This window comes from Chiloscyllium plagiosum, chromosome 31, assembly GCF_004010195.1.
Source record: "Chiloscyllium plagiosum isolate BGI_BamShark_2017 chromosome 31, ASM401019v2, whole genome shotgun sequence".
In the NCBI taxonomy this organism is placed as follows: domain Eukaryota; kingdom Metazoa; phylum Chordata; class Chondrichthyes; order Orectolobiformes; family Hemiscylliidae; genus Chiloscyllium; species Chiloscyllium plagiosum.
Window position 1 is genome coordinate 11450481 of NC_057740.1, and position 22928 is coordinate 11473408.

Genomic DNA, 22928 nt, shown 5'->3' on the forward strand with positions numbered 1-22928 from the left:
AATACAGGATGACCTGGACAGGGTAAGTGAGTGGACGGATGCATGGCAGATGCAGTTTAATGTGGATAAATGTGTGGTTATCCACTTTGGTGGCAAGAACAGGAAGGCAGATTATGATCTAAATGGAGTCAAGTTAGGTAAAGGGACAGTACAACGAGATCTAGGTGTTCTTGTACATCAGTCAATGAAAGCAAGCATGCAGGTACAGCAGGCAGTGAAGAAGGCTAATAGCATGCTGGCCTTCATAACAAGAGGGATTGAGTATAGAAGTAAAGAGGTTCTTCTGCAGCTGAACAGGGCCCTAGTGAGACTGCATCTGGAATATTGTGCGCAGTTTTGGTCTCCAAATTTGAGGAAAGACATTCTGGCTATTGAGGGAGTGCAGCGTAGGTACACGAGGTCAATTCCCAGAATGGCAGGACTATCTTACGTGAAAGATTGGAGCGACTGGGCTTGTATACCCTTGAGTTTAGAAGGCTGAGAGGGGATCTGATTGAGGTGTATAAGATTATTAAAGCATTGAACACTCTGGAAGCAGGACGCATGTTTCTGCTAATGGGTGAGTCCCAAACCAGAGGACACAGTTTAAAAATAAAGGGTAGGCCATTTAGAACAGAGTTGAGGAGAAACTATGCCCCAGAATGGTGGGTGTATGGAATGCTCTGCCCCAGAAGGCTGTGGAGGCCAAGTCTCTGGATAATTTCAAGAGCTCTATCCAACTCTTTCTTAAGAATAGTGGAATCAAGGGTTATGGGGATAAGGCAGGAACAGGATACTGATCATAATGAATAGTGGTTCTGGCTCGAAGGGCAGAATGGCCTACTCCTGTACCTATTGTCTATTGAAAGCATGGGAAGGATTAAAGCATGAAGACAACTGGCAATCTGTGATTTGTGGAAGGCAGGATGGGATAACAATAGTGAAATGCTCTTACACCAATTAGTAGAGTAAGGTTAAGACTGAAAGGTCACAATGGCGAGATGAAATAACAGTAGTAGAGGTAGTTTTCCTGTTAAGAGTTATTATGACAGGATTGGGACCATAAATATTTGGACATGATATTAAAATATATAATTAATGGTTAGTAGAGTCAGCTTGAGACAGTAGACTATTTTAATAGATGGAATAATTAAATATCTATCATGACAGGTTAGTCTGGAATGGAAGATCACTGTAGCAGAGGTAATAATAAATATCTAATCATGACATTAGGAAAATATTAAGTAGAGTCTGGAATGAAAGACCATTGTTGCAAGGAGTTAGCAATAAATATCTAACCGTGATATTAGAATAACATTAAGTAGAATGTACAACTAAAGAGATAATGGGAACTAACATCACTGGTTTATTGTGTAGCTAGAGTGAGGTACTTTGATTAATATAGTTGGACATGCTGATAAGCTAACAGAAACATAATAAAAAAAATAAAAAAACCATGGACTCTGAAGGTTCGGGGCATTCGAGAATCTGTTTTCTCAGTGTCACGGATTTTTGTTTGCAAATAAAAGACCTACTTCTTGAAGAACTCTCTGCGTCTCCTGGTGATTCTCTACATTTTCTCTATGACAACCTCCCACTCTGCCAAGGACATACAGGCCCTGGGCCTCCTCCACTACCACTCCGTTGCCGTCCAACGCCTGCAGAAAGAATGCCTCATCTTCCACCTTGGAACACTTCAACCCCAAGCCATCAATGTGGACTTCACCAGTTTCCTCATTTCCCCTCCCCCCACCTTACCTCAGTTCCAACCTTTCAGCTCAGCACCATCCTCATGACCCGTTCTACCTGCCAATCTTCCTTCCCACCTTGCCACTCCACCTTCCCTTCTGACCTATCACCTTCATCCCCACCCCCATCCACCTATTGTACTTGTTGCCACCTCCTCCCCAGCCCCAGCCCCTCCCATTTATCTCTCCACCCTGGAGGTTCCCTGCCTTCAGTCCTGATGAAGGGCTTTTGCCTGAAACGTCGATTTTCCTGCTCTTCAGATGCTGCCTGACCTGCTGTGTTTTTCCAGCACCACTCTAATGTAGACTCGGAGTGAAGGGACAACCCTTTAGACCAGGAATGAGAAAGAATTTCCTACAGCCACAGGGTGATTACTGTGTGAAACTCATTGCCACAGAAGGCTATGGGAGGCTTAGTGACAGAGTGCATTTAAGACAGGTAGATAGGTTTTTAACTATCAAAGCGATCAAGGGTTATTGGCAGAAGGTAGGAGAATAGGGTTGAGAAACAGATCAAACATGATTGAATGGCAGATTCAGTGGATCAAATGACCCAATTTAACTCCTATATCATATAATCTAATGCAAGACATGAAGCAACTAGGTCACTAAATATGATAGTTTAAGGGAATGTCTGCAGCTGCTATACATAAGACTGCCATAAGGCATTAAAAAAAAAATCCATGTTAAGTTAGTGGATGCACACAAGTATAATAATTGTTTAGGTAGAGAATTGACTTGGAAGTAGGATAAAAGGCATCCACGCTAAATGTAGAAAATGGATCATCTAAAGTTCTAAGGCAACAATCATATGATCTTTCCCAGATGAAAGAATTCCAATTCCTCCAAAAGTAGAAGAATGATTGGTCATGCCTTTCCAGAGATCTATAACAGACATCTGCCTTCCTCAGAAGAAAAGATTTTTATCAAGTTTTCAGATGACACTAAGACAACACACAAACAAAGCTCCATATGCACCATATCTGCCACTGGTCCAGGAAATTTTAAGCTGGAAACTTTTGGATCATTAGAAAGGGGAAAAAAACCACACTGGAACAATATGGTTTGTACATATGGGTAAGTCAGTTTAACCTGAAACGTTGACTTTCTTGTTCCTCAGAAGCTGCCTGACCTGCTGTGGTCTTTCCAGTGCCACACTTCATTAACTCAGTTCTTTTCACAACAAACTAAGAAAAAAAAAGCTCATGAATGACATCTATTAAATTAATAGAAATCTACCCCCAGCCACTCCACTTTAGAGGCTTCAGTCTGAAGAAGGCAGTAGATAAAGATAATGATAATACACTCTACCTTGACTTTTTCATAAATACTAATAAGCTACTGAAAATAGTGTTAATGCGAACCCATCTTTAATGGGGTGCTACTTGTAGTCTGTAACTGGGGAGAATACAAATACAGAATGGTCATTTTGAAAAGGCATTAATGCAATGCATAACCTTTTCTAGCTTTGATCTTTAAAAGGCACAAAGCTAAATAACTGCTGTGTGGAACATTTCAGATGTACTACCAGGCTGTGCTTAAAAGTTCAATAGTGAGCAAATTTGAGAGAAGAAAAAAGTAAATAGACACTAAAAATTCAGTCAATGCCAGTTTTATCAGGCTTCATTAGAAAACATTTCTCCAATGGGAACTTGGGAACCACCTTATTCTAGAAAGGATCAAGACAAAAGATGGAAAATTATAGGCTGATTAGCCTAACCTCAGTTGTTGGTAAAATTCTAGAATCCATCGTTGAGGAGATTTCTAAATTCTTGGAAGTGCAGGTTTGGATTAGAACAAGACAGCATTGATTTAGTAAGGGAAGGTCATGCCTGACAAACCTGTCAGAATTCTTTGAAGAGGAAACAAGTAGGTTAGACGAAGGAAACCCACAGGATGTTATCTATTTAGACTTCCAAAAAGCCTTTGCCAGGAAGCTGCTGAATAAGGCGAGGGCCCATGGTGTTTGAGGTGAGCTACTGGCATGGATTGAGGATTGGTTGTCTGACAGAAGGCAGAGAGTTGAGATAAAAGGTTATTTTTCAGAATGGCAGCTGGTGTCCCGCAGGGTTCAGTGTTGGTGCTGCAGCTGTTCACTTTATATATTAATGATCTGGGTGAAGGAACTGGTTGGGGGGGGGGGGCATTCTGGCAAAGCTTGCCGGTGATACGAAGGTTGCTGGACAGGCAGGTAGTACTGAGATGATGGGTTGGCTGCAGAAGGATTTAAGATAGTGGTCCAGGAAATGGCTAATGAAATTCAATGTGAGCAAATGAGAGGTCTTGCACTGTGGGGAAAAAAAAACAATACAGGCATGGACTATTTTCTAAATGGTGAGAAATTCATAAGGCCAAAGTACAAAGGGATCTGGGAGTGTGAGTCCAGGATTCTTGAAAGGTTAACTTGCCAATTGAGTCTGATTAAGAAAGCGAATGTAATGTTGTTATTTATCTCAAGAGGGTTGGAATATAAAAGCAGCCATGTGTTGAGACTTTATAAAGCTCTAGTTAGGCCCCATTTGGAGTACTGTGTCCAATTTTGAGCCCACACCTCAGGAAGGGCATACTGGCACTGGAGCATGTACAGTGGAGATTCACATGGATGATCCTTGGAATGGTAGGCCTAACATACAAGGATTCTGGGATTGTATTCATAAGAGTTTAGATGGTTGAGGGGAGATCTAATTGAAACTTAAGATAATGCGTGGCTTAGAAAGGGTGGACTCCGAGAAGTGGTTTTTGTTGTTAAGCGGGAACTAGGACCCCTGGACACAGCCTTAGATTTAGAGGGGGTCTATTTAGAACAGAAACGAGGAGACATTTCTTCAGCCAGAGAGTAGTGGGCCTGTGGAATTCATTGCCATGGAGCACAGTGGAGGCCGGAATGTTAAAAGTCTTCAAGGCATAGATTGGTAAATTCTGGATCTCACAAGGGATTAAGGGATATGGGGAGAGTGTGGGTAAGCGGAGTTGAAATACCAATCAGCCACGATTAAATGGCCAAGTGGACTCTATGGGCTGAATGGCCTTCCTTCCACTCCTATGTCTTATGGTTTTAAGAGAACCCAACTTGTACAGCAAATGTTTACCAATAATACTTGAACTGTCAGGCATCCAGAGTTCCAGTGCAGAAGCATTCTAAAAATATTTCTGCTAAACAGAGAAGGGATGATATCCATTAATGTGCAATGTCAAAGACCAGCTGAAAAACACTCAGATTAGACCTTTATTAAATTGAAAATTCAATACTAGCACAGACATCAAGAGTCTCTTGATGGCATTATCCAAATAAGCAACAAAAACATTTAGGGAATATTGAAGAATTCAGTCTTTCATTTATTACCCAAGTGAAGGTTTATGCTGTTCATTCAAAGCTTTCAGAAATAAGGCTATACTTGACAGAAATTTAATTCTGTTGTCTAACTGTTTAGACAATTGATTATATCTATTCTTTAGAGCTCTCCACTGTAATCTCTTCTGATTCAGGGCACTTGTTTGGTTGTGGGGCAAATGGACCCACCAACCAGTTGAGAGGAGTGTTGTGAAGTACATAGTCCATCACCCCATCCATGGACTCCCGGATCTTCAGCATCTGCTCTTTGCTTTGTGCCAGGAGCTGCCCGGAAAGATCACCAAAGGAATTGGCAGATGAGAACGAGGTGTGGATACTCTCTGCTGTTTTGCGGATCTGCTGCACTTTGTCCTGAACATGTTGAGGGAGGCCGTGTACATTTGAAACGAGAGTTAGGCAGGTCGTCTGTAGTTGCTGGGTGAGACCGCGAGTCATGGTTAGGGTTTGGGATTCGAGCTGCTGCAATACAAAAGGGAGACACTATCAGAATCTGGTCACCTTGTGTATCCAAGGAGTCTCAAAACTTCAGCCCAAAAGATTTTTTTACTAGAATAAAAGGAACAGTGTATTGGAAGCTTGTCACCTAGCCCAATTTGAACTGGCATCTCAGGTATCCCCTCAAAAAAAAAAACAAAACGCCAATCTACTGTTTGAGGATAAGATATGTACAGTATGGTACAAAACTACTAATCCTTAGTAACTCACTGATTCTGCTGACGAGGCAAATCATTGTTTACCAACTCCTGCTTTACCATTGTCTGGGTATCCTTGTGGAACATCTTGGCCTAAGCTGATGAGCTGTAAGCAGCAATCACAGCATGGAATGGTTACAGAAATGATCACCTTCCACATTCACCAGCACCAAACGCTGGATAGTAGTTCAAGATGCCCAATAAACCAATTTCAAAAGTGGTATATGGTTGTTGGTCAAACCAATTGCACCACCGCGGAATTGAAGCTCAGTCCAAAATTTCACAAACACACTGTTTTATTCTAACTTTTGACTGGACCGGTTACATAGTTATATAAAGTTGTCACTTCAGGTTGTGGCAGAACTTGTGGAAGCTCAGAGTGACAATGTACAGATCGCAGAAGAGGAAATGAAGTGAACTCCACTAAAAAAAGTGACATGGCATTGTTAATGTAGATCAGTTTATTTAGATGTTAAATGCTGTATTTGACTTTTTGGTGTCCTGGCATTCAGACCAGAATTACCTTCATCACCATTTGGACTTGCTTGCTTTGTTATGAAGGATCAATTTTCCAGTAGCATTTTGATCCTGGAGTACACTGTAAGCACCTTCAGTTTTGATAGCAATTGGAAATATTCCCTGCTTTCTCCTTTCTCAAAGTTCTGTTCAATAACAGAAACAACTGAACAGAAGGTAGAGATCTCTTGTCCTTGTTAGACTGTTCCATGCTAACCCTTTTCACTAGTGTCCTACCCAGGAATTCCACAGTAGAAAAAAGTACTTACGTCTGGTTTTGGAGCCACTTCCTCTACTGGGCTTGTTGTCTGTTTCTTCTGCCAATCAACCCAGGTCTGATGCAGTTTCTGCTGAACGTCATGCAGTTTCTGATTAGCTGAATCTGCTCCTTTCCTTGCCAATTCAATCTGAAGAAGAAAAAAAAAGTTGGTTAAAAATTGAACTAGTGACAGGCCACAGCTCCTAATGCAGTGATTCCATAACCAGCATTTACATTTTATATCCAGATTTCAACCCAGCAAATATTGTTTAGGTCGAGAGCAGCTTTGATGAACAATTTAATATTGTGACATTAAAGGTCGGGTCAGTTCAATATCTCAATAGAGTTTGAGCATCTTAAACAGGCACAGTTGTAGACTGACTAATCAGGCCCTTGAGCCTGCTGCCATTCAATAAAATCTACTCAAGTTAATATTCTTGTTCAAAATTAAAACATGGAGAAATAAAACTCCATCATAACCATGGAAAGATTTGAACCTCATTATTAACTGTTGGTGGAGAAAGTTGTGTTTCAAAGGCTTCATGTCAATTGTACTTAACCATTATGGATTTATTGGGCTGGCAGTGGTTGAGAATCAGCTATATTACTAAATGAGCTCATTTTATTCCTCAGCTACATTAGCTAGTGGTAAAAGAACACGCATTTCTTTGTTAACACAAAGATTGTGATGTGGCCAACAGCAACCAGTTTACACCAAATATTTGACCAAAATTTGAAAGTGATTCAGTCTGTTTGCTTATGACTAAAGAAAATTAACAGAAATGTTTGCTGGGACAGCAGGAGAACTCTACTGCAAAAGAGAAAAACATGATTTTTTTACATTTACTGCACTGAATGCTCAAATATCAGTGGGATCTGCACCTACCCACAATGCAACTGACACAGGGAACCAATGATTATAAACAGATATGCATAACCAGAGACAATATATTTGGACACTGAGGAAATTTAGTTTTTTTGCATGAATTAACTTATTTTCTGTAACATCATCCAGAGTCAAAAGATTCTTCCCTTCTCAAAACAAACAGCTCTAGGAAACAAAATTGAATGATTAAGAAAAAATAATCAGTTGTTAAAATTGCCAGTGTTAATCATTGTTAAATAAACAAGGAAAACAGTCATTTCATGAGTATATTGTGAATTGCTGTTGGTGGTTTTGCCTGTAGATTAGCTGTGAGGTTCATCACCACAGACCAAAAGGATAGGCCTTACTCGGAGGGATGTTTTTAAACTGACTGCTTCAGAAGGATGGTCGCAATGGTACCTTTCAGAGTAGTTTTTGATCAACACTCCAGTTGACAGTTCCTCTTAATGAAGGCCAGGTTCAATGTATAACTGTCTAGCTAGAATACACAAATGCAAATAAACTGCGATTGAAAGGTGTTTGTTCAGAGAGGTAGATTAGTTTATGGAATAACAGCATCTTAAGGGGCTGCTTGTGCTTAGGCCTTTGGTAAGGTTATGCAATCGGTCCCCCCTCTTTACTCTTTTCCCGTGGTACTGTAAAATTTTCCACCAATGTTCATTCAATTCCTGTTGGAAGTCACTAAACCTATTTAAAACCAATTTCAGATCAAAATTCAATTAAAAGTAAGTTCTGCTTTTAATGTTCTACTAAATCACCTAAATCTGTATCTTCTGCATGCAGGCTTCGCTACCACTGGAAACAAGTTTTTCCTTTACCTTGGCATACTTCGTCACAATGCTTTTCTAAGGGAAAACAATCCCACCCTCAAGGTTCCTCATTTCACTCTTCAGTACCATTTCCAAGATGGAAAATGTTTTCAGAAAAGTCACACCCATAACTGGGTACTCCAGTTGAATAATTAGTATTTTTAGTCTTTAATTATAACCTTCCTGAATTTAAATTCCTAAATAATAGCGCAAAAACAAGTTACCTGTCATTTTTAAGATTGCATGCATACACCTCCAGGTCTGCTCCTATGTCCCTTTGAAATCATACCATTTGTTATCTCATTCTTCCTATCAAAAAACACTATCACACATCAGTTGAATTTTTATTAGTCAAAGATGTGCATCTGCCCATTTACCAGTCTAGTCTGTTTTCTCTTGAATTCTATTCCTGTCCTCCTCACTTTACTACATTAGAATTTTAAGTCACCCACAAGATTTGATATTATGCAAAGAAAGAGACTACATTAGATTACTTACAGTGTGGAAACAGGCCCTTCAGCCCAACAAGTCCACACCGACCCGCCGAAGCGCAACCCACCCATTCCCCTACATGTACCCCTTTTTACCTAACACTGCGGGCAATTTAGCATGGCCAATTCACCTGACCTGCACATCTTTGGACTGTGGGAGGAAACCGGAGCACCCGGAGGAAACCCACACAGACACTGGGAGAATGTGCAAACTCCCCACAGACAGTCACCCGAGTTGGGAATTGAACCCGGGTCTCTGGCGCTGTGAGGCAGCAGTGCTAACCACTGTGCCACCCAAAGTTTAAAAAGCACTGGTCTCACCTACCCTTGGGGAAACAACATTATATAATCCTCCCTACTACTGTTCTTTTCACAATTTTGTACATTTTGAAATAGATTTTAAGTCTGGCCTGCTGCTTTAAAAAGTTAATGTTTCCTTCTCCTCTGCACTGCATTCCCATTGATACTGTTTGGGGTACTGTTTTGCAAAGATTTCTAATCTCTGCAGTGCAGACCTTGAATTAATGCAGTAATTAAATTTATAACTTGAGGAAAGGAAGATCAACACATTCCTAACCAGTGGCTGGTGTAGACAAAGGTCCTTCCATGATATGTTGACGAAGAAGGAACGAAAGGAACGAAAGGAACGAAAGGAACGAAAGGAACGAAAGGAACGAAAGGAACGAAAGGAACGAAAGGAACGAAAGGAACGAAAGGAACGAAAGGAACGACAATGTTTTCTAACAGAAGTGGCTCATCATAACAAAACATTCCCCCCCCCCAATCTGTAACTTCCTATCAATACTTAAAGTTGTCACAACTGATCAAAACAGGATGAGGCAGGGGAATTGAGAGAAGCTGGAGTAAGTGCAGCTGTTATAGTTTTTTTTAAAGATTGGATTCCCTCCAGTGTGGAAACAGGCCCTTCAGCCCAACCAGTCCACACTGACCCTCCAAAACAGCAACCCACCCAGGCCCATTCCCCCTAACTAATGCACCTAACACTATGGCCAATTCACCTAACTTGCACATCTTTGGACTGTGGGAGGAAGCCGGAGCACCCAGAGGAAACTCACGCAGACAGACTGTCTGCGGAGTTTGCACAGTCGCCTGAAGCTGGAATGGAATTATGGCCAATTTCCTCAGAACTAAACCCCAAAATCTCAAGCCAGGACCCGACTTGGAGACCTGACTGTCACTTTGGGGAGCCTTAACAACTCACGTGTACAATAATAAACTGATTGTAGATGTACTCCGATTGGAGAGCTGATTGCAGAGAAAAAACAAAACAGCTTGTTGTCTGTATCAAAACTACTTGGTATCATCTGCAGGTGTATATTCTTACCAGGTCCATTGTGTTATGGAGCTGAACCATTATGTCTTGGCTGCTTTGCTTGGCTTCCTGCATTTTAGATGTTGAGTGCTGGTATGCTCTATCACGCACTTTTGAAGACAAGGATCCCAAGCGCACATAGTAACTCTGCTTCTGTGCTGGAGCCACCTCAACACCTTCAACAGGAGTGGCTAACTTTGCTGAAGAAGAAAAAAAAAAAGTGTTTATGGTCAAGTCTGCTGTTTGAGGCAAGTATTTATTCTAGCATACAGAATTATTCTCAAAGGGGAAGCACCCCAGGTATGTCATGTGCACAAACACCATGACAGATTCAACCTTTTCAATCTCAACTGTGCAGGGAGAGTAATCCTGTCAGAGGTTGCAAGCAGCAAGTACTAAAACGCAGTCCAAGGACCAAATTCAAGGTGAGTAACTTGCTTTGGTTAGCATCAATACAAATTGAAAGTTGAGGGAGCTTTCCACTGACTGGAGTCAGTCAGGATGGTGGTTCAGAAGCAAATTCTCTCACTCCCAGAACATTGCTGTACGAGTCCCTGAGGACCATGTCCTAGCCCTATGAATCTGCAGCTATTTCCACAGCTTCCATGTCTTTCCCTCAAAGAAGGTCTGAACTAGGGATGTTCATTAACGTGAAGTGAAGTGAAGCGAAGGGAAGTGATCTAATTGACACCTCCTTAGATAAACACAGCACAGCAATCTGTCCCTGCACACAGCAGTGCCCGAACAACTTCTCAGCTTCTAATGATAAGCAACATTTTTGTGTTGAGTGCCAGATAGCAATCATCTCAAATTTGCAATCAACTGCTGCCCCTTGAACTCCTGCTGCCTTCAAATCACAACTCAGACTTCAAGGTCAGAGTCCAGATATATAGTTTGGCAAGTGACTCATCTCTTGACTTCAAAGCCTATTGACTGATAGGCAGAGCACCCAGAAAGGTGCAGCTCTGACACTATCCAAGACAACCCAGTTCACTGACTGATCTCATCCCCCACTGGTGATGAATAGATGAGGCTTGGAGCCATCTATAGCCTGTACTGTAGTAGTTCGCCAAATGTTCCTTTGATAGCATTGCCAATCTGTGCCTATACTGCCTAAAAGAACCAGGCCAGAAGCACAAAAGGATGGCTAAATTAGTTCCCTCAAACATAGAATAAGGCCTTATTTGGAAAGTTTGCTGTCCTGTTGTTGCTGGATTTAAAAGCTCTGAAATTCCTATTTGTAGCAATGTCTACTTCATGGATTATACTTGTTTAATTTGCTCCCTCAAGCACAATAAAATACTGACTTTGCCAGCAATGTTCAAATCTCAGTTAACAACAAAATCCATTTCAGTATGATTTGGCCTGTGCTCATGTGCCACCAGAAGTCAGAAGAATTTTTAACCATAGCTATTTTATGACTTAACGTCTAAAGATGGATAGATGTTTTGGTTGTAGTTTGAAGTGTATAGTACTGCTATAACACCTGCACTTCTGAAATATAATACTTCCAAGAGTCCAAATTGAAGAACCCTGAAATTCAATAGTGTACACCCACAAGGTTGACACAATAAAGTCATGATTCATTTGTACTTGACAACCTCATTACTTTAGGTAAAAAATGTGCACATTATGTTTACAGTAATTGAAGTATATACAAAAGCATCTTAATGAGGTAGTAAAAATTGATCTTTTCTTACTTACCCAATTCCTCTTCAGTCATAGGAAGATAATGATCAACTATCTCTTCAGATTTATTGAGAGCACTGTCGACACCAGTGACCACCATCTGCCCTACTTTGGACGTCATGACAGTGTTAACTCCTTCAGCCATCACTGACTTGGTCTTCTCTATGCTGTCATGGACTGCTCCCTTGGCCATATCTACAGCACCAGTTACTGCATTTTTCGCTCCAGTCACTGTGTTGGAGACTGCATCTTTGGCTCCAGTTATTGTGGATGAAACCATCTCTTTGGTATCAGCAACAACCTGTGCAGAGGATAATTCAGTATATTAAAAAGACAAATTAACTTGTGTAACATCACGCTCAGTACAAGCATGTCATTATGAATACCCAGTCAACAAATCTTTTCACTCATGGGATGTGGACATCACTGGATAGGCCAGTATTTATTGCCCACCTCCAAATGCCTGGGGGCAGTTAAGAGTCAGTCACATTGCTAGGTGTAGGAAGCATTTCAGAAGGCAAATGACATCGCCTCCATTGCAAGACAGAATGTGAGTGCAAGAGCCAAGAAAGTCTTCTTGTAGCTATTTAAGGCATTGACATGACCACACTTGACTCTATGGTCTCCTTACCCAAGGAAAAGATACACTTCCCATACAACAAGTGTAGCAAAGGTTCATCCTGCAGCTGGCCCATATTCACTAGAGTTTAGAAGGATGAGGGAATGAAATTGAAGTGCATAAAATTCTGACAGGGCCAGGCAGGGACAATTTCTTCCCTGGCCAGAAAGTTGAGATCACAGGGCCATGGTGTCAGGATTGAAGTCAGCCCATTTTGGACTGACATGGAGGAGAAATCTCCTCAGAATGGGGAAAGAAACCTCTGGCATTCTGTACAAGATGTCTGTGGAAGCCAAGTCATTAAATGTATTTAAGACAAATGTTTTCAGAGCCTAAAACAAACAGTGTCCAGGGATGTGGAGAGTACAGGAGTATGGTATTAAGACACAGGATCAGCCACAATCATCTTTAATGGTGGGAGCAGGCTAAAATGGCCTACTCCTGTTCCTATTGTTAACTGCTTAAATATAGGACATTCACAGCCAGCCGTTCAACTAATTCTCAATTCCTGTTTAAGGATGGGTCAACACTTAAAGGTCATGGAGGTGCTAAACTGCCCATTTCCATCTTTCACACTGGACCAAAAGTCAATAGCCACTACCAACTTCATATTGCATGGCAAAAACCTTCCCAATCAAACTGGCTGGTGGAGTCTCAGCTGTGTTAACCAAAAGGATGTGGAATCATCACAGACATTACACTTTGTTTGGGAGACACTTTGGAATTTGTGAAAAGTCACAAATGACAAACAATGATTTCTTTGTCTGTTTAAAGAGATCAATAAAAAAAGTGTTTGCAAGTGATAGATGTACCTTGCCTTCAATAGTATGTGAAGTTTTATTTAAGAAGACTACCGGAGGGGACAGGGCCTCAGTCGGACATCAACTAAAAGACAGCATGGGACGTTCAGTTAATGTTTCATGTCTCTGCCTTTGACTGAAGTACACCGTGTTCAAACCCCCACGTAATAACATTAACTGAGTCACCTGCTTCTAATCCACAGGGGGACACCTCAATTTCATAATTTAGTGGATCCATATGTAGCTGAAGGTCTGATTTTAAAGCTGATTGCATTAAGAATAGAAGGTTTAAACTGATAATAGCCAAAAAAAAAACTCCCAAGAGCCATTCACATCTACTTTATGCAAATTAGTCATTAGGAAGAGACTGATATTTTAAAAAGTTGAAAACTGGGGCTTTAATTTATTTAGAACCCAGGACAGATGTAGACAAAAGATTTGTCACTATACATTGGTGACAGTGAACTAGACACCCAAATATGGTATTACAACGTGAATCTGTAGCCTCCATAACAATCCTTCACTTGCAATAATTGCCGCTGCAGTGTTCCTAAAGCTTGGAACACTCCATCGGAAAGAAGTCTATGGGAAAATGGGTTAACAGTTGTCCTTGCAGAAATAGTACTGACATGGTAGACCTTGAGCTTGAAGCATTCTTGACTAGAATCTTGTTTGATAACCCAGTGCTATCCTAAAGATCATTTTGCAGATGATTTCCTCACCTGGGGTGTGGATTGATGAAGGATTGGAAGTTTCTCCTCCAGTTTATCCAAGCTTTTACAGGCATATTCATTAGCTGCTGAAACTGAGCACAAAAAACAACCTTGGTTTAGAGACAAAATATAGCATGCTCACATTGAGCTAAGCGGCTTATTCCAGAAGTTGAGCTATAGCTACAAAAAGCTATTAAAACATGTTGAATTACAAGCATTAAAATTTTACACTTCAGTTCCTAGAAATGTAGTAGTCATGAGATGTTAACTTGCTCTGGTAGCATATTGAAGATAGATCTTAATTGCATTTATTGCCTGGAATAATTGTGACTATTAGCTACATGTTAGTAAGGAACTCTGCTTTTTACACAAGTCATTCCAGAAAGGAAAGTAGTCAGGAGATTGGAAGCCACAGCCTGAAGTTTTATCACACAAACAAACAAACAAGTCAGTGTTATAATCAGTACTAGCATTTAGTAAAATAATTCACATTTAAATAAGCCATCTCTAACAGAAATATACACCAAATTCTTCATTAGTGAATAATCTGACTCTGGGCCAAATTATGTTGCCATTTACACTGCAGTTAGAATGCATTGATCATTAAAAAGTGAAGTTCAGCTGATACCTAGAGAGTAGTTCACAACTAGCAATACATGGCAGCAACCAAATACTTTTATTTCACAAGGCAAGGTCTCCTCAAAACAAATAGCATTCAGATAATTTGTTTTGTGACAATGGTTGAGGAATACATCAGACCAACTCCTTTGTTTCTTTCCTAATAGGGCCATGGGGTATTGTTTAGCCAAACAAGGGCAGGGGTGACCTCCATGCAGCATCGAAGTCTCTACCTAGATCATGTGCTCAAATGGTGGATTCCAGTTCCTTCTAACCACTATGCATCTCCACAATGGCAGAGAGTACAACAATGCTTAACAAATCCTGAAATTCCCCTCTTTATTAGCCAGAATGCATGGAAACCTAAGGTAGAACCATCTGGCAGTGTTTGACTCATGATTTGAAATTGAATTCTATGTTGCTGAAGGACTAAGTCAGTCCTCCATACATAGAAATTGATATAATTCACATTTAACTAGAAAACGTACTTACTTTCAGTTACTGCTGGGTCTTAAGTTTAGCTTCCACTAGTTCATTAGAAGCCTTGAACAAACTTACAATTAAAAAATTCAGGTGGTCCTAAAAGCTATTTTTTTTTTGAAAAGAAAGCACAGTCACCATTATGGAAGTAATTTTCAATCCAAAGTTATCGGTTCCAATTAGCTGGTGTGTACTCTAATCTTACTTTGAGGCTCCAGCTTGTCCATGATTGGTTTGGCACCACTGGCAGCCACAGCTGTGATAGTCTTCACTCCCTGCTCAGCAACATCACAAATGGTCTTCATGTACGGGTGATTCTCCTTGGTGCTGTGGTATGCAGCAGATACCATTTCACAGGCAGAGCTCACAAGAGGCAGGTTTGTCACCCTGTCCACCACATTCTAAAAATACAAGTCATGAAATCATTGCACAGCAATGCACCCCAATGGTGAAACCCCAAGAAACACTTTTCTCAAGACAGTGGTCGAGACAACATTCATACACAGCAAGTTTTTAAAACAGTAAGTGCCTACATTGGTGTGAGAAAATACTTTCGCCATTAAAAATGAAACAGCTATCCTAACAAAGAAATAAAGGACTTTTACCAGTCAGTCAGTCCAGATAGGTAATATGAAAGACTCAGTTGTACAAACATTATTATAAAGACAACTAAAAACTCGTCAGAATTCATAGAGTCACATATAATCACAAAATACTTCACAATACAAACTGCAATGTCTTTTAGGGAAGGAAGTCTGCTATCCCGACCTGCTCTGGCCTACGTGTGACTAGACCCACAGTAATATGGTTGACTCAACTATACTGTGGGTGGTTAGGGATGAGCAATAAGTGCTATTCAGCAATGTCCACATTCCATGAATTTACATTTAAAAAAGTCACTATAAAATAGATCCCTTAACACTCCCATGAATTGTCCATTCAAAGATGAACTTTCAGATTGATTAATTGAATTTCAAATCAAGTGGGCCTCAGATGCAGAACCCTAGACTAATTTTCTAGAGTCATGTTCAAATTCTGAGAAGCTGAATTTTGAATTTGTCAAAAATCTGAAACAAAAAAAAAAACCATTCTGGTGACCATTAGCGTTCAGATGCTGACTACGTACCACTGAATTTTAGGTGAGCCCTCACCTATGAAGGACTTTTCAGGGATTTTACCTGGACTGGCCTACATTTGACTTCAAACCCACAGCAATGTGGTCCATTCTCCACAGCAATAAATGCTAGCTGGACCAATAATACACAGAATGATATAGCGCAGTACCCTTGATGTTGCACCGACCTATGAATTAATGCAAGCTCATCCCCCTACTCTATCCCATCATCATCCATGTGCTTATCCAAGGATTGTTTAAACCTCCCTGAAGTGGCTGAGTTAATACATTGGCAGGCAGGGCATTCCATACCCTTACCACCCTGAATAAAGAACCTGCCTCTGACATCTGTCTCAAATCTATCACCCCTCAATTTGTGGTTATGCCCCCTTGTACAAGCTGATGTCATCATCCTAAGAAAAAGACTTTCACTGTCTACCGCATCTAATTTTCTAATCATCTTGTATGTCTCTATCAAATCCCCTTTTAGCCTTTCCAATGAGAACAAACCCAAATCTCTCAGCCTTTCCTCATAAGAGCTCTCCTCCAGACCAGGTAACATCCTGGTAAATCTCCTCTGTACCTTTTCCAATGCTTCCACATTCTTCCTGTAATGGGGCGACCAGAACTGTACATAATATTCCAAATGCAGCCACGCTAGTGTTTTGCATAACTGCAGCATGACATTATGGCTCTGGAACTCAATCCCTCTACCAATAAAACCTAACACACTGTATGCCTTCTTAAAAGCACTATCAACCTGGGTGGCAACTTTCATGGATCTATGTACATGGACTCCAAGATCCCTCTGCACATCCACACTCCCAAGAATCTTTCCATTGACCCAGTATTCTGTCTTACTGTTATTCTTCCCAAAGTGAATCACATCACATTTAGCTGCCTTGAAATCCATTTACCACCCCTTAGCTCAATTCTGCAGTTTATCCAAGTCCCCCTGCAACATTCTTCCACACTGTTCATTACTCCATCAACTTTAGTGTCATCTGCATGATTAGTAACCCATCCACTTATGCCTGCGTCTAAGTCATTTGTAAAAATGACAAAACAACAACGTTCTCAAAACAGATTCTTGTGACACATCATTAGTAACCAGACTCCAGACTGAATATTTTCCATCAACCACTACTCGCTGCCTCCTTTCAGAAAGGAAGTTTTTAATCTAAACTGAGAAATCATCTTTTACCACCTTGCCTGTTCTTAATGAAAGATCTAAACCCTGGAACCTGCAACACCCATTCCTGACCCTGCTCTATCCATGTCTCCAAAATGGCCACAACATCGAAGTCTCAGGTATCTATCCATGCTGCAAGCTCATCTACCTTACTCCGGAGACTCTGGCATTGAAGTAGACATTTCAAATCAGCTTGCTGTCTGCTAGCACATTCCTGTGACCGTGAAATCCTGTCCATGCCCTCCCTACTCATCCTCCTGTGCACTGGAACTACACCTGAGGTACCCATGCTCCTGCTGAGCTAGTTTAAACCCACCCAAATAGCACCAAATTTCCCACCCAGGATATTAGTACCCCTCTGGTTCAAGTAAAGACCATCCTATTTATAGAGGTCCCACCTTCCCCAGAATGAACCCCAATCATCCATCATACAAAACAACTGAAAAAAATTCTTAAGCTTGTGATTGGAAGATTCACTTCACAGGTATCACGATATAACCCAACAGGGTGTACAGCAATATTTTTTTTCAAAGACCCACATTAAAGGGATGTACAATTTGATGGGCTGTACTTAAAGGGATTATAATGTCACCCCCAGCCTCCCACACTCAAGTGAAAACAGCCCCAGCCTATTCAGCCTCTTCCTATAGCTCAAATCCTCCAACCCGGTCAACATCCTTGTAAATGTTTTCTGAATCTTTCCTATTCATATACCCGTCCACATGCCTTTTAAATGCTGTATTTGTACCAGCCACCACCACTTCCTCTGGCAGCTCATTCCATATAACCACCTGCTGTGTGAAAAAGTTGCCCCTTACATCCTTTTATATCTTTCCCCATGCACCCTAAACCATGTCCTCTAGTTCTGAACTCCCCCACCCCATCAAAAAGACCTTGTCTATTTATCCTATCCATGCCCTTCGTGATTTTGGATATGGGCCAAGTGCTGGCAAACGGGATTTGATTAGGTTAGGATATCCGGTCAGCATGGGACTGCAAGGTCTGTTTTCATGTTGTACATCTCTATGACTGTATGAAGCAGCATTAAATTCATGAAGAATGAGAGCATTTCTTTCATACTAAAAGAAATGGTTCAATAGCTGGGAGAAATTTAGAACTAAGAAGGTACAAGAATCTCAAAAATGGACTGTTTTTAAAGAAAGGGAAGCCACTTTTGAAAGGGTTTGCCATATACATGAAATACAACATTGTGGTCTAATATTTCAAGATGTTGCAAGAGTCAAGTCAAAAAAAGGTTACAAGTGATTGCATCAGTAACATTTCCCAGTAGGAATCATTCCCTGGCCTAATGACCTCAAACCCGTGCCAAATAGGTCATTATTTTTACACAATGGGAGGTTACTCAGCCACTATTCACATGGGGAACTAAATAGCCTCTAGTTTACACAGCAGAAAGCTATAAGAAAGTCTACCACAAACTAGAGGAAAATACCGGTTCTCCACTCTCCTGCTGCTCCGTTAAATTAGAGACTTCAACGTTTTTGACCACTTCGGATGCCATGACGAATCGGTTAACCCTAGTGGGAATAAAATAAAATTAAAATCCAATAGTTTCACTTTCACAGACAGCTACCAAGGTTAGAACAGTATAGGGAGCAAAAGTCACTTCTCATTAAATAAAGACAGCGACTGGGACAGACAGGGCAACTTTTATAGGAATGAGTTTCCTAACGTTGGGCGGAAAATCCCATAAGTGTTCGCCTGTGTCAAGGGAACACAAATCAAGATAAACCATACATGAACACTAAAATTTCCAGCAAACATTTTGTAACAGAAATACAACACAACAGTTTTCATACTCACAGAAATGCCCTGAAACAGTAGTTCACAGCCAACTCTCTCTTCACAACGTGAACACTAACACCCAGGCTTGAATTTAAATAGCTATCGGGTACTTTCAGGGTGGGGCTGGAGAAGGAGGTAGGGTTCGCGTTATGATTGACAGCAGACCTGAGCAATCCGTGAGGCACCGACCAGTCAGAGAGTACAGAGATGGGGCCTGGTTCATGTCAATCATTCTCCCCTGGCAAACTACAAGTGTCCACGCTTGTGGAGGGAATGACTTTTGAGTTATCCTGAAAGAGTTTTGGTAGATGAGATGGGCCCAGAAAAGACTGCAGCTTAACCAAACAACAGTGCTTTTAATCCCTTCTGGTGATGGAACAACAGGCCAAGAGTTAGTTTTAGGTGAGGAATACTATTCAAATCTCTTACTTCATCTATTCGTGATGAGCCAGAAGACCCCACATTGTAGCATCTCACTGGGTTTTCACCTCCATTGCACTATCTACCAGTCAGCACAACCTATTGATTGTAAATGTTGGCCTAGCCAGCAATGTCCAAATCCATGACCAAAAAAAAATTAAAAAACTTAAGCATACAAATGTTTCAAGCATTTATTTCCTCAATTTTATTGCTATTTGTAAATAAAGTGCATCATTAATCTACAGAAGAAAGTGTTAAAGAAGAAGGAGCTGCCATTTCATGGAATTCTAGCAATGTGCAAGCAGGCCATTCAGCCTATCGAGTCCACACTGATCCTCCAAAGAGTTTCCCATCCAGATCGACACCATCTCTATAATCCTGCATTTTCCTTGGCCAATCCACCTCGCCTGCATACCTTTGGACTGTGAGAGGAAACTAATGCAGACCTAGGGAGAATGTGCAAACTCCACACAGTCACCCAAGCAGTGCTAGCCACCGTGCCACCTCAATTTAATTAAGAGGTTTGTAGAATCTCACCACCACCATGAGAAAGATGAAATGGAACACTTTGAGAATCTTAATGATGTTAGCTTCTTAAACCATCTGAACCATCTACTGTTCCCATAGAGGGACCACACTGAAAATTTGTCAAAATTATTCTTGAGATGGTGGGATTGCCGTGTGAAGAGAAATCTTTTGATTGTATTAAATGGTTGAGCAGGATTGTCAGGCAGAATGATGTATTACTGCTCCTACAGTGCTGTCTCCAGGATTATATAGAGGTCCTGAAAATGTTTGGGTCTTGACCCTGAAATACTAAGGTTGACCTTTTTTGGTGTCTGCAATATTGTGAACTTTTAAGCTAAATCTCATAGTTTGACCTTTATGTAGTATTGACCTTTCATTGGGATTGTTTAAGTTAATAACTCTGTCAACACTTCAAAATAAATTCATTGCTAGTGGGCTACTTTCAAATGTATGCAAAGTGCTAGGTCAGAGCATAGACTTTTTTTCAATGACAACGTTCAAAACTTTTTTTTTTCTCAGTATTTCAGCCATTTCATTCCAGTGATCTGGTACACATTGACGGAGTGTTCTAGATGAATCCAATTTATTTAATTTAATATCCTATTTAAAATAAGGTTCTCTCTCAGGAAAATATCCTCAGTTTCTACTGATTTTCCTTGTAACTCAACAGAGTAAGTGATGAAGATCTTGAAAATATTCTTTGCATTAGATTTAACATTTTCCTATTGAAAACATATTTCATGTATAGTCCTATAAAGTCATATGTGGTTTTCAGCTGTCCTCTCTTCTTCTTCCATCCTTTCCCTCCTCTTTGATTCATTCATTTCCTCATATCCTCCACCCCTCACCCCTATCTTCTATCCTCCACTCCTCTGCAAGACGCTCACTCATGTCGGCTGACAGGTTACCTGGAGAAGAAAATAAAGCTGTATTGAGGGAGAGGAAAAAAGAGGAAACTGTGGGGAGGGAGAGACAGAGTCACAGAATCATACAGCACGGAAACATACCCTTCGGTCCAACCAGTCCTTGCTGACCATGTTCCCAAACTAAACTAGTCTCACTTGCCTGCACTTGGCCCATATTTCTCCAAACATTTCTAATTCATATACTTATCCGAATGTCTTTTAAGTGATGTAACTGTACCCGCCTCCACCATTTCCTCTGGCAGTTCATTCAACACACGACCCACTTCCTGTAAAAAAAATTATCCTTCATGTCTTTATTAAATCTTTCTCCTCTCACCTTAAAAATATGTTCCCTAATCTTGAAATTGCCCCCTTAGGGAAAAGATACCCACCAGTCATGATTTTATAAACCTCTATCAGGTCATCTCTCAACCTCCTTCACTCCAGGGAAAAAAGCCTCTCCCAGCAATACCCTGGTAAATCTCTTCTGAATCCTCTCCAGCTTAATAACATCCTTCCTACAATAGGGCAACAGGAATGAGACACAGTACTTCAGAAGAAGCCTCTGTTCTGTTCTGTTCAACCTCAAAGTAACATTCCAATTCCTATACTCAACAATGTGGGGCAAGGCAAGCAAGAAGAGTGGAGAGAGGGGAGACAAAAGGAAAGGGGAGGAGCAGGGAGGGATAAAAAAAACAGAGAAGAGGGAGGAGGTGTGTGGAAGAGAGGAGAGCGTGTGTGGGAAGGGATGGGATGAGAGGAGGAAGGAATGAGGAGGGTAAAAAAGAGGGAGGAAAGAAGCTAGTGACAGAGGCAGAGATTTTTAATAAAACTCCATGTGCAAAAATCCAAAACTGAATCAGAATGTTTTGTGCACATGCAGCAGGCTGATCACTATTTGTAAAAAGAAAAGTCAGGTTTGTGTTTCTGATTCATCATCTCATACAAAAGATGTTGAACCAAATATTAACCTTTTCTCCAATTCAGATATTCATGAACCTGCTACAAGCTTGGTCTGATTGGTTTGAATCCTAAGTATTGAGAGCACAATAAAGGATTCCCCTTCATACAGATATCAAACCACGCAACCAACAAGCTGTTCCAACTTCCATACAGACTATTCACTAATATTGTTATTTGTGAGCCTGCCCTCGACTACTTTTCAAGTATGTTTCGGTACTTTCATTATTCTGTCATTACCCACGACCCTTCCTCCTCCCCAGTCATGTTTCATACTGGAAACTGACCTGAAGAGTGATCTGTGTCACGCATGGGAAACTGCAGAGAAGTTAAAACCAGTCTGTTTTGCATCATAAGTTATTGTGTAATGTCCAATGTCCAATAATGCTTGAGTAATCAGTCTCAATAGCACACTAGATGACATAATCTATACATAATCTTTACTGTTTGCACATTATTTTAATTCTTGACTTACCAACCTATCTGTTTATGATTGTGCTAATGTTAGCTCAAAGTACAGCTGTGATGTATGGGCGAAGGGCAAACAGTTGAGGTGTGGGATATGGTGGAGTGAGGGATGAGCAACAAGGGTGAGTCCTTGGTCCATTCAAACCCCTCAACCCCACCATGATTCCAGCCAAATCTGGTGTGAATGACAAGGACTTGATTTTTATTTCTCTTGATGGGTGTGGAGGGGAGGGAGAAGGGAAAATAAGTGGTCTGTTCATTCCTGTTGTCTGATCCACATTCAGATAATCAGATTAGGGCAGAAGTAAGATACTGGCTCCTTGGATCTGCTCTGCCATTCAATAATATCATGGCTTATCTGATTAATTCACATTCCCATCTGGCTTTGATAACCTTGTACCCCTTACTTAACATTAAAATATTCATTAAAAATATTCAAAAAGTCTGCTTCCACCATCTTTTGAGGAAGACAGTTCCAAAGTACCATGATCATTTGTGAGAAATAAACTTTCTTTAAGTGGGTGACACCCTATTTTTAAACAGTGACTCCT

General features: G+C 40.7%; 1 protein-coding gene across 1 annotated transcript; it reads right to left on the minus strand.

Moving 5' to 3' along the window:
- Positions 1 to 4940: 4940 nt before the first annotated feature.
- On the minus strand, positions 4941 to 19319 carry LOC122565219 (perilipin-3-like). The gene is made up of 8 exons (XM_043720974.1): positions 19115 to 19319; positions 18744 to 18828; positions 15190 to 15385; positions 13896 to 13978; positions 11770 to 12055; positions 10078 to 10265; positions 6557 to 6694; positions 4941 to 5538 (listed from the first exon to the last, which is right to left on the minus strand). The coding sequence occupies exons 2-8, from the start codon at positions 18810 to 18812 to the stop codon at positions 5173 to 5175; spliced, it is 1326 nt and encodes a 441-aa protein (XP_043576909.1). The 5' UTR covers positions 18813 to 18828; positions 19115 to 19319; the 3' UTR covers positions 4941 to 5172.
- Positions 19320 to 22928: the final 3609 nt, after the last annotated feature.

Excerpts from the sequence above, each read along its gene's own strand:
- LOC122565219 (XM_043720974.1), bottom strand. The coding sequence starts at position 18,812 with ATGGCATCCGAAGTGGTCAAAAACGTTGAAGTCTCTAATTTAACGGAG. Across the intron at positions 10,266-11,769 it reads TATGACTGAAGAGGAATTGG|CAAAGTTAGCCACTCCTGTT; the intron begins GTAAGTAAGAAA and ends TTTCTTCTTCAG. Across the intron at positions 5,539-6,556 it reads AAGTGGCTCCAAAACCAGAC|CAGCTCGAATCCCAAACCCT; the intron begins GTAAGTACTTTT and ends TTTGTATTGCAG.